General features: G+C 44.4%; 3 protein-coding genes across 3 annotated transcripts; 1 reads left to right on the top strand and 2 right to left on the bottom strand. All coding sequences in view use genetic code 11, as the record gives it.

The window, feature by feature from the left end:
• Nucleotides 1-2,382: 2,382 nt before the first annotated feature.
• EGR_01174 (YTH domain-containing protein) lies at nucleotides 2,383-6,626 on the bottom strand (the record flags this gene model as incomplete). Its single annotated transcript, XM_024490423.1, has 4 exons — nucleotides 2,383-3,345; nucleotides 3,385-3,469; nucleotides 3,510-4,215; nucleotides 6,521-6,626. The coding sequence occupies 4 exons, from the start codon at nucleotides 6,624-6,626 to the stop codon at nucleotides 2,383-2,385; spliced, it is 1,860 nt and encodes a 619-aa protein (XP_024355242.1).
• Nucleotides 6,627-7,339: 713 nt separating this feature from the next.
• Nucleotides 7,340-8,764, bottom strand: EGR_01175 (Transposon Ty3-I Gag-Pol polyprotein; the record flags this gene model as incomplete). The annotated part of the gene is made up of 3 exons (XM_024490424.1): nucleotides 7,340-7,815; nucleotides 8,197-8,381; nucleotides 8,478-8,764. 3 exons carry the CDS (start codon nucleotides 8,762-8,764, stop codon nucleotides 7,340-7,342), a joined length of 948 nt encoding a protein of 315 aa, XP_024355243.1.
• Nucleotides 8,765-11,701: 2,937 nt separating this feature from the next.
• EGR_01176 (Inorganic pyrophosphatase) lies at nucleotides 11,702-13,627 on the top strand (the record flags this gene model as incomplete). The annotated part of the gene is made up of 7 exons (XM_024490425.1): nucleotides 11,702-11,765; nucleotides 12,056-12,457; nucleotides 12,538-12,641; nucleotides 12,709-12,795; nucleotides 12,869-12,954; nucleotides 13,333-13,445; nucleotides 13,599-13,627. The coding sequence occupies 7 exons, from the start codon at nucleotides 11,702-11,704 to the stop codon at nucleotides 13,625-13,627; spliced, it is 885 nt and encodes a 294-aa protein (XP_024355244.1).
• Nucleotides 13,628-14,953: the final 1,326 nt, after the last annotated feature.

The following is a 14,953-nucleotide window of genomic DNA, read 5'->3' on the forward strand; positions in this document are numbered from 1 at the left end:
CCCGGCAGAATACCGCGCCTCAGGGTCATGAATGAGTTATGGACAGCTTAAAACAAAGCCTGTTAAATTAGAAGAAGGTCTTTGCCTTTAGTAGCCCCCAAAACACAAGAGTGTACAGGCAAAAAAGGCATAATACGGTATCAGTAAAGTAGTGAAGTAACAATTCGGCCTATTATTTGGGGGTGTAAAAGTCTTAATAAATTATTTTTAGGAAATTTATGGACCACATACTACCATAGACTAAAGCACCGACCACCAATTCTTTGTAATGCATTTACCTGCCTATTAAAGGTTCTCTGAAACATGCATGAACTGCCTAGTCCAGAGCTTACTCCCTTTAAGTTATGCAGACCCCCCTCCCCACGGAGCCCAAACCAAATCGGCAACCCGACTTCAACCACCCCAACCCCCTGCAGCGGCACCACCGGTACCCCACACAAAGCCAGCACCTAGAATGCACCGCCTAGTGGACAAGAAGGAAGAAACGCGTACACTCAACCATTATTCGATAGACACCATCCTGGAGATGATAATATTTACAGTATGTCAATGAGGGCAAATGTCGTTGCTTTAGTGACGATAGCGCAGATCACCCGCCATTCTTCCCCTGGAGTCATCGTCCTCATCATCATCATAATAGAAGCGAGAACGCGAGTGACCACGCCTGCGATAGTAGTAACCACGGCCATCCCTACCGTCTTCGTCACCACCATACCGTCTGCTGCCCCCGTAGGAGCGTTGCCGACTGCGCCGACTGCAGCGACGGCGGTGGTGACGTTCAACTGAGGATGAACGGCTGCGCGAATCCTCTTCGTATTCACCATATCCGTCATTTGAACGCTGGGAGTCCGCTATTGTAAACGTGTTACGCAAGAAGGCGTTCACGCTTTCATTAAACTACGAGGCCAAAAAAGATGACATGCACCAAGTGTAGCTCATCTTAAAGTGTCAAAAACATAAGTACTAGCACTAATTGTTTAATTTAAGGTTAAGAAAGAGCCTAGAAATATCCACGACTATCAACCCGCATGGTTGATGCGACCGAACTGTGTAGACGAGCAAATAAATCCAGGTAGCGACGTAAACTCTGAACAGCTGGAACGGAATTTGTCAATCTGATTTATGAAAAAAGGGCTTAATATTTAATAGCAAAACTGAAAATTTGGGTGAGATAAGCACAGTGAAACCTAGCTTATAAGGCCTCCTAACTTCAGTCTCTTAAACCTTATAGGTAATTACTTTCCCTGCTCGAAAAGCGAATTCCCCATTTCAAACCTTCATGACACTGAGATGAGTCCACTGTTCAGACTTAAGAGAAGCTCAAATGGGTAAACAGAGAGTCAGTACCAAGAAAACACCGACGAAAAATGACAAATCTACCCACCACAATGGCTGAAGGAAAGGAACTTCTAGCTCACCTGCCTATCTGCGTCAGATCCAGTTTGCTGGCGGGGTTGAATACTGCCATTAATCTATGACAGAAATAGTGCAAGGAACATTGGCAGAAACAAGTGGTCCAGCACATTAAGTGATGCCGAACTTACAAGAGAATTGAGATTCGGATTGAGTCCACGCCGAACTTCCTGAAGGTAATCCTCGTAGTTCTGCACGAAAATAGGTGATAAGCTGACGAAACGAACAAGAAATCGGCTCAAACTATGCGTTACGTGTCATACAATCTCATTGGATTGAATTCATCAACCTCATCCCGCTACCAGACAACCATAATGAACAGGCTACCTGGGCAGATTTGAGAACTAAAAAACCGCAGTGACCAAAAGGATAATCTGGGAACTACTTATAAACAAAACACCCACACTTACCCAGTGGATGAATGCGTTAGCCCTGGATGGTGAAATGGAACGATCACGACTTCGTCTGGATTCCCGACGACCTGCAAATGAGTGCCTCTTGTAAACAAGTCCAGAAATCAACATCGACCACTAATGCGTGTCTCCAATACATGAGAGCTAGCACCGTTCGTTCTTTTTTGGATAAAGAAACTGGAAATGAGGAATTTACATCTGGAGGTAAAATTCAATTGATCGGAAATCAGTAATAAGACCCTAAGGTCAGATTAGAGAGTGATGAGACTGATCGATAAGCAAATTTTTTATCTGTAGTCTGGGAAATAGCATCAATTGCGGGAATATGTTTTCAAAGGATCGCAGTATTAGATCTCCAGTCGAACTTACCCTCCCTGTGGCGCCGTCCGCGCGAACCCTCTCGAGAATGCCTATCGAAGCGTCAGCAGAACGGAAAGTTCATCATTAATGGAGCCCACCAAGTACCCTACCGCTCAGCTCACCCACTAACATCGACATATAAAGTTGTTATGAGTATATAAAAACATTACAGGTTTCATTCAGTGATAAGCAGCGGTTAATTAAACAAACATGTACTGTTAGTAACCTGAAAAGTCACAGGTAGTGAAAGACAGTTCAAGGCAGAAATGGTACACACAGAGGCAGCAATAATAAATGATACGCGAATTACATAATGATAATAATAATGACTACTGCCGCAGGGTAAGCTATTACTAATAACGGCAATGTTCATCACATTTTTCCATATGTACACTCCACGCTCCAACAGCAAGAGCCCAGAGACCGGGAAAAATAAAACCATAACTGTCAACAACAGAGAATTGTCTTTAGTATCGCCGACACCTAACCTCGAACGATAACGATAAGATGACTCCTCAGACTGACGATAATTACGACGCTCGTGGCGATTACGACGGTAGTCTGAATCACTACGGTGTCCAGCGGAGCTGCAATTACTGCTGGGTGATCGATGTCGTTCGCGACTACGTTGTCTTTTCGGTGAAACACCGTCCTGTTGGAAAATCCTGTTAATAGCGGGTGCGTGAGAAGAGTAGAGGGCAGAAAGCGTCACTGGATCTGTGGCAACAGCCTGAGGTAAGAGATGGGAAAGAATGCTCGCATTGGGCGTGATGAATCGAGAGATATCCGCAGTGGGAAGCAGAGAGCCTCGAGACTGGTTTGATTTCATCGCTGCCATAGCAGCGACAGTTGACATGGCCGCAGTGGCGAGATTCACTGAGGACATTAAAGGAGGGATTGTGGAACGCGATGAGGTAGTGGCAGCGCCAAGAAGACCGACAGAATTTGGATTGTTAAAGCCCAAGTCTTTGGATCGCCGAGAGGATGAAGAACTGTGGGATTGAGAGGTGCCAAGACGATCCGTGACATTGCGTCGTCGAGATGAGTCATTAGACTTAGGTTTCTTCGGCTCGATTTTACGAACAATTGCAGGAATGGACTCCAGAGAATCTAATGGAAAGTGGCGACACAGCGCTTGGCCACAAACAGGCTCTATCTCCTAGAGATTGAAGTAAATTACTCAAGGAAATGCGCTAACCTGACCGTCCCGACCTATTTTAACTTGTTTTCCATCATTCCAGGAGTTCGTTAAATGAGAAACACTACTGAAAGGAAGTTCTTGTCTAAAGAGGGGAGGGGGTGTATATGTTAATGTCCACTAACTTGGTAACCCAATCTAGCTTAAAAGGACTGCTTAACACATTCATTGACATCCTAGATGAAGGAAGAACCCAATCTATATGCAAACGAGGATCAGATGGCGAAGCAAGACGAGCAAAGCCCTGAAATTTTCCACTTTCACGAACCGAGAAAATTAAGATGACGTTATTCGAGTCGTAATATGCCCTGTTGAGTCGACTCTCATTCCCGATAGGGGTCGACCAGGCGTTCTTTTTCTTAGCGATTTCAACATTTTCATAATTGTTACTTTTGATGAGGAAATACTTTGTATTTATGAAAAGTTGATCATAATCTGTTAGGATATCTGGATCCATAATCTCAGCTGACATCCCGCCATTACTTTCACTACTCAACTCCGATTTAAGTGGATTTCTTTGTGATTGTTCTTCCTCAGCCTCTTTTGAAAATTCGTTCTCCGGAGCATCAACACGAACCGCATCCTTCTCACTATTTCGATCCCAACAGATGGGAGATATACACTTCTCTGCTGCGCTTGATTCTTCGAAAACGCCTTCAGTCTTTAAGGATTGGTCGGGGTCGCTAGTAATTGGAGACACAGACTTCTGTCCTGTTAGGATGTCGATTGGTGCATCTGAATGATCCGACTGTTGAAGGTGGGGGAAAAGGTATAACTCATCCAACTCATCGACAGTATCCTGTTGGGAATTCCTTGATTTTTTCTCAAAGCCTGAAAGATCCTCTTAACAAAAGATAAACGAATGCGAGAAACATGCCCAAGACAGACACCCGATCATCAGCTGCCGACATAATTAGCAACTTCGAATCAGGTACCGAAATGGCAGAAGGAGGAGGAGTCGAACAAACGAAAAAAGCAAAGGCCAAATAAATAAAAAAACTCAGAAACTATGGCCTTTCAAAAATTGTTCTGAATAGAACTTTTTAGGTACTACTTTACGTTATTAAACCAGGTCACAAACCTCTGAAAACAACAATTTTAGGTCTAAACTCATGTGCCTTAACAAATAGGTGTTTTTAATAAGTCATTTTTGTGTTCATAAGATAAGCCCTAAAAATATTGCAAGACACACCCAGCCTTTGCTTCGGTTGCAAAATTCTAGTTTTACGACTTTACATATATAAGTAAATCATAGAAAAGTAGGGCGAGACCCACAGGTCTCCTCTTCCCTGTTCCTAATGTTCTTAAAACAACTCGGTTTGTTTAATTTTGACACATTTATTAGGGGAAAATTATTGGGAGGGTAAGTACAACGTTTAGGGAGGGGAGGGACCGTAATCACACCTTGGCACGGAAGGCGACGACCCTCTCACCAGATTCGAATTGCCATCCTGCCTCCTCCCCCAAAAATACACTAATGCACCGCCCCCAGTGCTACCACTTATGAGCTCCACCCGAGGATTCCAACCGGTGATCTCTTGTCTTCGGTCAGGGCATAAACCTCATCTTCATAACCAACCGGCGGTGGCCCTTTGTAGGGTCTCATCCTGTTGTGATGAATGGTTGCCGGTTGAGTACGCAGTTGTGCGTTGCAAACGAAGTAGTTTGTTGGTGGGAGCACCTTCACCACCCAAAATGAGTCCCTGCTCCGTGGGTGATGGAACTTGTGGTGTGTTCCAGGTGGGGGATCGGTCTGTAAATTTGCACTAAGTCGCATTCTCGGTAGACGTTTGTCCGGCTATATCGGTCATGACATTTCTTCTGCCTGATATAAGACAGCCGTAAATGTTTGCGTGCGATGTTAAAAGTTCTTTTTATACCTTCTTTCAGGCGCAGTATATACTCTGGAACATTGCTGGCTGGTTCGTCGGTGTTTGGAAGGAAGATGTCGGAAGGCAATCTCATTTTACGACCTGTGAGCATCTTGAACGAAGAAACACCCTTTGACGTATGCACCTTGGCTCTGTATGCGAGAAAACGCGCCCTAGACTTAAATCCCAGTCACCTGGTTGCGCGTCTTTAGTGAAGGCCTTAAGTAGTCCAATCAGGGTGCATTTCGTTCTTTCCACCTGGCCGTTGCCTTGTGGATGTGCAGGTGTTGTGCGTGTCTTTGAGATCTGGCACATCTTACATAACTCAACGAAGAGTCGGCTCTCGAAGTTAGGGCCTTGATCGCTATGAACGGATTCGGGCACTCCATGCTGGCAAATCCACCAATTGAAGAAAACTGAAGCAACCATTTCAGCATCTTGTGACTTCATGGATTCTACCCTAGCCACTTTCGTGAAGTAATCTACCATAACCAAAATATATCGGTTTCCTCTCTTGGTAAGCCATAATGTCTATACCTACTCCTTCCCCTGGGAAACCGGTGGGCATGGCTTGTAAAGGTGCAATGGCTGTGGGTTGGGGCTTTTAAAACCGCTGTAAGTGGTACAGGCTCGGCAGAAATCCCGGACATCTAGGGTGAGCGAAGGCTACCAGTATATTTTGCTCGAGGCATCATCCATCTTCTTTTCACCCACGTGACCGAGTTGCTCGTGTAACTCTTGCAGAACTGTTTGTACTAGTGATTCAGGAACCACTAGAAGCTGGAGAGACTAAACACCTTCTTGGTACCATAAAATCAAATCCTCCAGAGAGAGTTCTGACCACACTTGCCAAATCCGTCTAGCCGCCTTACCGGCCGACGTTATCTCTTCCGATGCAGGCTTATGCGAGGATGTCAGGAATTTCTCAGATATCAGAGCTGTGTCAGGGTCAGTGCTCTGTGTATTTCTCCAATGATGCCTGGTAGGATCACTCAAAAATACGGTGTGCACTATAACGTCACCTGTATCTGCTGGAGTCGGTCTGCGGGATAGTGCATCCGCATAACCATGCTCTTTTCCTTTTCGGTACTGGACTGTAAAGTCGTACTGCTGCAGTTCTTCGTACCAAAGTGCAACTGAACGATCGATCTCCTGCATTGTTTTTAACCAGGTGAGTGCCTGATGGTCGGTTCTTACAATGAACTTCCTCGCTATCAGGTAATGTCTGAAGTGTCGAACCATTGAGTAGATAGCGAACAGCTCACGTTGCGTCGCACTTTTCTGTCTCATTTTTTTACTGAGCCTTGTACTTGCGTAGGCAATGACATGTTCTCTGCCTTTTATGTCCTTTTGTGAGAGTACACCGCCCATAGCCGCGTCTCTCACATCCGTATCCAGTACAAACGGTGGGGCGTTCGATTCGAAGCTCGGCAATGCTAGGATCGGAGCGGAGCAGGGCATTCGCTTCAATTCTTTAAACGCCTCATCGTGCTCCTTCTCCCATTTAAAATTCTTCTTTGCTTGCTTTTTGGTTAATTTATGTAGTGGGCTGGCGATTTTAGCAAAGCCCTTTACGAAACACCGGTAATAATTTGCCAGACCTAGGAAACGGCGGAGCTCTGTCTGGTTGGTTGGTGTAGGCCATGTCCTCACTTGTTGTACACGGTCGTCGGTGACGGCTATTCCATTCAACGAGACTGTATGTCCCAGGAAGGTGACCGAGCGTTGCAGGAAACGACACTTCTTCCGGTTCAGGGTTAACTCTGCATCCCATAGGCGGTCCAACACTAGTTTCAGGTTGTCATTGTGCTCTTAAATATCTCCACCAAAAAAGAGAATATCGTCAAGATAGATAATGCAATGCTTTGGAAGTAGGCCGATTAGAGCTGTTTGCATGAGGCGTTGGATGGTGGCTGCTGTATTGCAGAGTCCAAAGGGCATCGTTTGAAATTCATAAAGCCCGTTTGGCAAAATAACAGCTGTCTTTTCCCGGTCTGCTTCTGAAACCTCCACTTGTCAATATCCCGACTTCAGATCTAAGGTAGAGAACCACTGGGATCCATGTAGTGAGTCTAGTGAGTCATTTATGTGGGGAAGGGGAAAGCATCCTTCTTGGTTACAGCATTCAACTTCCTATAGTCGATGCATAACCGCAGATTGCCGTCATTCTTCTTTACCAGCGCGATAGAAGAGGCCCATGGTGACTTAGATGGCTTTATGACCTCATCTCGGAGCATCTCTTCAACCGGACGGTTTATTTCTTCCAGCAAAGGAGGTGGAATACGTCTGGGCGGTTGCCAGATGGGCCTAGCTTCACCAGTACCAATCTTATGCTTGACGATATTTGTTCGTCCCAGTCTTGCACCTTGCCATGAAAAGATGTTCACATGCTTAAGTAGGAGCTGACGGAGTTCTTTTCTCTCGTAGTTAAAAATGTGAGTCAGTTGCGCACAAAGATCATCCAGATTTTTCATGGAAATGGCTGCAACTTCAAAAAGGGCATTGCAGATATCATCTGCGTCATCTTTCGGTAGCGAAGTATCTGTGCTAGCCCCGGTGGCTCGATGAGTGGAAAAGGTTCATTCTGCAAAATTTAGGACAGCTTTGGTGTAGCGTAGAAAATCGGCACCAAGTATCACGTTTCAGGCAAGTTCTGGACGCGATGAATTTTACTGTCCAGGTCTCCCTCCCTATGCAGACTTTTAATGATGCTTCTCCTTCAACTAGCACCTCCCATCCTTCTGCTGAACGCAATTTTGTAGGAGGGGAGAGGGTCTTAACCCTGTTACAAGGGGTAGGGAAAGCTGGAGGATCACAATTGACTTAGCTGCACCGGAGTCGAGAAGAAAACTACAGGAATGCCCTTCAAGTTTACCAGAAACCCTCATGTAAGAATGGGAGCCATTTGGGAGTAAACAGGAAAGGGAAAAGGAGGGCTCACCCGGTCTAGGGGTATAGCGCGGAGAAGCGCGATGCAAGGATGTTGAAATTGACAAGTTTTGAGGCTTTCGGAAAATTGGGAGAACCCGGAGTTCCTGCCGCTTCTTGGTTGCTAGCTTGACCAATTGGTCGAGCGAATTAGTCTTTGCTTCGCAGAGCTTCTCAGCCAAAGCGGAAGGTCGGACTCTGCGTCTAAACTAAACTGTTACCCGATTGGCGATTTTGTTAGGGGGGCAGCCACGAAAAGCGCGTTTGGGCAGAAGTTAAAGGTTCCTGGAGTACTCTTTGTCGGCTTTATCAGCTTTTTGGAAACGCTCTTCACAATCCATGACGAGTTGAGCCAATGTATCCCAGCACTGGTCGACGTCGGTGTCGTGGGTGATGCCAACTCCGACAGCGGCCACAAATAAAGCATGGGGAAGGGCGCGGAGAATAAGAGGTATTCTTTGACAATGAGGGTAGAGAGGGAGGTTGAATTTGGCAGTCAGGAGCCAATCTTCGAAATTCATATCTTCTCCGAAGGGAGGTATGTCTACCGGTGCTGCCACCAGTGTAGGGCGAAGACTCATAGGTCTCCTCTCCCCTGTTCCTAGTGTTCTTAGAACAACTCGGTTTGTCTAATTTTGACATATTTATTAGGAAGAAATGATTGGGAGGATAAGCATAACGTTTAGAGAGGGGAGGGACCGCAATTACACCTCGGCACGGAAGGCGACGACCCTCTCACGAGATTCGAATTGCCAACCTTGCCTCCTCCCTGAAAGGTACATTAAAACAACATAAGCATTATAGAAGAGTTATATGGCTCTCAGCATGACTTGATAACCATGTACAATCTTCTCTCAAGTAGTCCAGCACACAGTTAAACGATGCATCGATTCACTTTAATCACACGTAAATGCCGTGCATTAGTCGGGTATGTTATAAGGATATAAAATGCATGAATAGTGCATTTTAGGTTGAAATTACAATAAAACAAATACCAAGTGACTACGTTTCGTCCTTTCTTGCGCCCACTTTCTATTAGCCGCATGTCTTAGTGTAGACTGCATTCAGCGACGATACACATTAAAAACGAATTTAATACAATGGTTGTTTAACTCATGGTTTCGTGAAGAGTTACTTTTTGGTTTGGCTTTTGTACCGTGCTGTGTGAGCTGGCCTTTGGGCAATGCCAGCAGTGCCAATACCTTCTGGAAGTCTCAGGACGCTACATTGATGGCAGCGGAAGGCGAACCCGATCCTAAAGGACATCTTTCCTGGTTTTTGCTGCAGCGTGATGAATCTTAGCGCAGCGGCAGAAGTACATATCCTCAGATGGAAGAATGGTGATGAGCCCAAACAGAGAGGTTGAAATTGACATCCACCTTCGGCATCTATCCCAGTCCCGTGTTTTGAAGTAAAGGTGTTAACACCTGAAGCAGAACTAGCAGTGAACTATCTGAAATAGTTTCATTGCAGAAGTTTCCTACCGTACCTGCATAAAGTTGTCGATAAAGTAATCTCGCGGTATCTCTTCCACTTCTTTACTAGATGAAGAGAGTCCGGATGGATACGACTGGGCAGATCCGAAAAGACGTGAAACTCTCCCCCCAATAAGCCTGTGTTAAATCTTAAACTTCCTTACATAAGTCTTCTTTAGGCCAGTAATCCTACATCTACCTATAGATACGCCTTATCGTCAGCACAATTTCCCATTCCTGAACTGAACTGCAGATCCAATTAAGTTGCCAAGAGGGATCAGAGACGCTGAGGTCAAGTGTCTGCTCGCTTGCATAACAACGTGATGACTGGCACAGATGGGTCGTGAATATTTCCTTAGGCACCGACTACGTTGTGATAGCTGACGCATGAGGTTGATAAAGGAAAGCGTCTGGGACGAAGCTCCGAAGAGGAGAGTGGCTAGGTAATACGTTGTATGTTAAACTCACGGTTTTGGTGAAGGAGCCGATTCCGCGGGCCACTAATTTAATTTCACCGGGTGAACTGGCCTTTAAGCCATGCCAGTAGCCTTTGATCCCTTTCTGCAGTTTAAATATATACTCCGTTTTGGTGTCATGACTTATCTCGTCCCTAGAGAAGTCTCTGGGTATTGCACTTAAGCTGTAACCGTGATGAAAGAGGAACCGCTTATGATATTACTCGTGGAAAAAACTCATTTTTTCCGGCTTCATTTAATGCACATAAATTTAGGATGGCCTGCGATTACCCTATGCAGGGAAAAGAACAGCGTAAAGACAATTTCATAGACATAGTTCTATGAATCAGAAAACCTCGTGCACTACGAGTCACATAACGTACTATGATGGACGTGGTTGGACATCAAATCATTCCATAGTTAAATAAGCACGGAGTATATTCAACATTCGCGACCTAAAAATACAATTGGTAGTCACAAAGCAGAAATTCTAACACGCATAATGCCCTAACTTAGGGTGAGACATGGTTCTTAACCAAGAACATTTCAACGCGTCACTTAGTAAGAAGAAACGTCAACTTTTCATCGAACTGGTATATTAATGCACCACTTAGACACAGCATCAGGCATTCCAATAGAAAGTCAACAAAAACTATTGAACCATGTCTGACCAGGTGTTAGTCACACAACGCAGTTAATATTCGCCTGTTGTAAATGGAGATGATTTCAGCACACATAAATCTGGAGTCGAAATAAACTGCTCAGTCAGGCTGAGCGCTAGATAGGTGGAAGAAAGAACAAAGGTCCAAAGAATATCAGTGGATGAATGGATCGGATAGACAACGCGAACCTCCTCGGGGGTCGATGGCTTTAGCTCAGTTACGTAGTTGACGTGACCTACTCTAAAAGGTATTATCATCCGCGCATGTGTTACACATGTCCTGCCTTGCTACTACAGCTTCTTGCGACTCCAAAGAAGACTGCGTACAATACAGGACGGTCTTATATTCTAGGCTTGAAACGGTGTTTTCTTGCCTTTTAGTAAGTTGACCCTGAAATAACTTGTGACACCAGTCCACTTCAACTGGGTGAAGAGTACTTGGTAGGTTATACCACGGAGGCTCTATTTCCCTGCAAAATGCTATACTAACTCACTGCTTTTTAAGTGTTGAATTCAAATGAGACTACGTGATTTGACCATATATGCAAAGCATGGTGTTCAAACAGCCATAAAGGATTGGCTCTAGATCCAAGGAAGATTCATTTCTTAAGTCAAAAGACCATTTTTCTCAATTTAAATAGGCGACTTGAGAGGGATTATATCATTGCAAATAATTTCACATACACACGTTATAAAACCCAATGATCTTACTCCATACTTACAAGTCCTCTCCAGAAATATATTTTTAGCAGGAAATATCAGTACACTTCTGTGCTAGTAAAGGATGTCATACTTCCACTTCAGTCAGATTACTGTTTCCTTTGATGCTGATGCTGCTACACAGTTGGTAAGGTGCTTTTTGCTTTGGCAATTGTGGCGCTCTTGTCCTGTACACGTCGTCCGTTGATTTCTACGCTCAAGTTAGTGATGTCTACTTTCACCACAAAATGCTTTGGGGAGTCTAACTCCACGGAGTACAGAATGTATTTCTGTAGGTTTCACAGTTATATATCGGAGTCACTGTTCTTGTATTCCCGCAATTGTAATTCTTGGATAATTGTGAGTTCGCTTTGATGGAGCTTACCTGCCTGATTGTTGGAACTGATCGCCTTGGAGATGAGCATTATAATGCTCCGCATTTGGAATTTCTTGTAAAATGCCCAACCGCTTGTTAAAATTGTTCCTCACAATGTTCTGGCACCTTGCACACTTAATTGATATTTTCTAAAGACTACTACTGTGTACTGTCAAGAGGCATTTCACGAGTGTTTATACTTTTAGTTTCCGAACATGGTCCTATTTCGCCTTTCCACGACATTCCTCTCCACCACGATTCTTCAAACACCTTCAACATGGTTGTTGAGATACCGCGATGGACTAACGCCAAGATGGAAATATGCAAAGAGGAGCTCTTAAATCCAATCAAACAAGACGTGAAGAAGGGAAAACTGCGATATGTGAATAATGTTTTCCCACACAAAGGCTACATTTGGAACTATGGTGCTCTTCCACAGACCTACGAGGATCCTGCTTATGTTGATCCCAATACCGAGGCTAAGGGTGACAACGATCCAATTGATGTCTGTGAAATAGGGAATAAAATCATTCCAAGTGGTAGCATTATCCAAGTCAAAGTTCTTGGCATCCTTGCCATGATCGATGAAGGCACGTATCATAAGATTAGTTATCGCCAAGCGTATTTCGAGTACGAATAAAATGGTGCGTTTTACTGTAATTGTGGAATGTTCTGTGCTGTTTTGCAGGTGAAACAGACTGGAAGGTGATCGCCATCAATGTAGAAGATCCGCTCGCGGAGAAGCTCAGTGATATTAAAGATGTGGAGCATCACATGCCTGGTTTCTTGGATGTGAGTCAAGCAATCAACCCTTAGTCTTGCCTTCTTCCGAAATTTTATGTACTCAATTGCGGTTTAGGCTACTAGAGACTGGTTCCGCAACTACAAGGTTCCAACCGGCAAACCTAAGAATTCATTTGCTTTCAATGAGGAGTATAAGGACAAGGTGGGTTGTGCAACTCTGTAGGCTCCTGTTCACTTTTTAGGTGGTCTAATACTTTCTAATCCCTTTGAATCAGGAATTCGCCCTTAAAATGATTGCCGAGACTCATGAACAATGGAAGCATCTCGTGCTTCAGCGTTCTGAGTCATCAGGACTCTTCAGGTATGTTTGCACGTCTCACGAATGCGTTTCGTCACTTCTGTATTTCGTATGCAACTGAACTGATATATTGAGACGGATTTATGTTTGGTTGATTTCCAGGGTTGTGTATTCAATTCCCAGTATAGGTATCTATTCGGATGCATTATAGTCTAATTAATCGAAATGTAGTAGCATGGAATTCCAATTAGCTTGTTCTCGGACAGTGATTGTTGTGCGTGCGAGAGGTGCTAAGCTTATGTATTGCGTCCTAAAAGGGGGTGCCTGGGCTGATAAACCCTTCGTTTATCGCTAATAAGGGAAGGCTTTGCCAAATAAATATGCATGGAGTATAAGTGCATTGTTTGCAAGACTGACTAACTTCCCCTTTTAACAACGTAGGCAGAATGTGACCCACGTGGCCAGTCCCTACCACATTTTGCACGAGGAGGCCAAGGCTGAGGTTGCTAAGCTGCCACCATTCAAACAAGGCAAGGAAGTTGGCGACCCTGCAGGTAAGCATCGTTTTTCGGTTGCTGAACATCCATAATGACCACAATTCGAAAGCATGTTTATTTGCCCCGGCTGATTGGTTGGATCTTGTGGTACCATCCGAGGATCATGGACGTACCAAATTATACTGCATTGTTGTTTATTTTCTGTTTCAGTGGAAGAAATTCACTTTGTACCCGCTTGAAGAGAAACACCACAAGCGCTAGTAGGAGGGTAGTTGGAGCAAATTGTGCTCTGTTAAACTAATAAAATCAAGTGCTTTTCACAAAACAACTTCCCTTTTGGTAGCAATGAAGGTAACGCAGTTAACACCGAGCCTAGAATTGCACTCGGTTCCATGACCATCGAACAACCGTTAGCGAAACGCATAATGCAAATTCCCAAACTGAGGGTTCTTGCTCCGCATTTTTATAAGCCCTTGTCGTAGTTGCCTTTCCGACGAAGAAGACGATCATTCAGAAGAGGAATTTTATTTACATTGCTCAAGAATCAAAAAGATCACAGGTATTGCACCTTGGAAATGAGAGACATGAGATAAAAATCAAAACATGGAAGTGGCATTAAACGTCAGGGCGTCAAGGCGGTGTTAGGGGTGACGATGGGGTCGTCTATTCGTCTTCCTCGGCCCCAAATGGATTTGTTGATTCTTGTACTAGTCGATGTGGTCGAGCCAGAAAAGGCTTAAAAGAACAACGAGACGCAATTTAAGGGAGCGTGAAAACAGAAGAGGTCTACACAGGTAGGGGTTGCTCGGTTTCATTTTAATAATTCAGTAGTTTAGTGGGGAGAGTAGTGTGGTTCATTTGTTGCATGCAGGTCCGAGAAAGTTTGACCGGGCAAGCCGAAGGTTGGGACATGTCTAAGTCGGAATTTTTTCGGTAGTTATTACCTTAGGATAGTAAAAAAAGGAACGCTGAGTTGTTGCCCTAAACTTAGATCGTAATTCCGATTAAGAAATGTCAACAAGAAATACAATTCCAAACGAGAGTTCATTAAGCTTCCAGAAATTCCTCTTTAAACCCGTAATTGTAGGTTTCGCATGGCAAATTGTAAGGGAAACAGCTCGAAAGGCAGTAGATGCAAACTGTTGACTACACTACGCACAGCACGTCCTCGTCTTCGAATTGCATGGATCATCAAAGGCAACAATATTTACTAAGGTGGGTGAATGTGTTGAGAGCACTGGATGCGTTATATTGACAGCTATGTAATGAAAGGCCTGGATACGGAAGCCTTTCAACTTGCGATTCAACTTGCACGGAGCCTTGTTCGCGCTCCCTATGCTATCAGTCCCGATCATTCTGCACGCATGTACTAAGGCACATTTGAGAATCGCACGTCATAGAATATGCAGGGAGAAGATGGATGCCACATTGGTGGGAGCACTGACGAACCCGCCTGTGGAGACTCATAATAGAAAGGCTTTCAGAACTCTTCAAGAACTTTACAGGGCTGACGATGCCTTCTCACATTACAGGAAGTGAAAGATGCCCTAGATAGGCAAACAAAT

Source organism: Echinococcus granulosus (assembly GCF_000524195.1).
Source record: "Echinococcus granulosus chromosome Unknown EG_S00004, whole genome shotgun sequence".
NCBI classification, from domain to species: Eukaryota; Metazoa; Platyhelminthes; class Cestoda; order Cyclophyllidea; family Taeniidae; genus Echinococcus; species Echinococcus granulosus.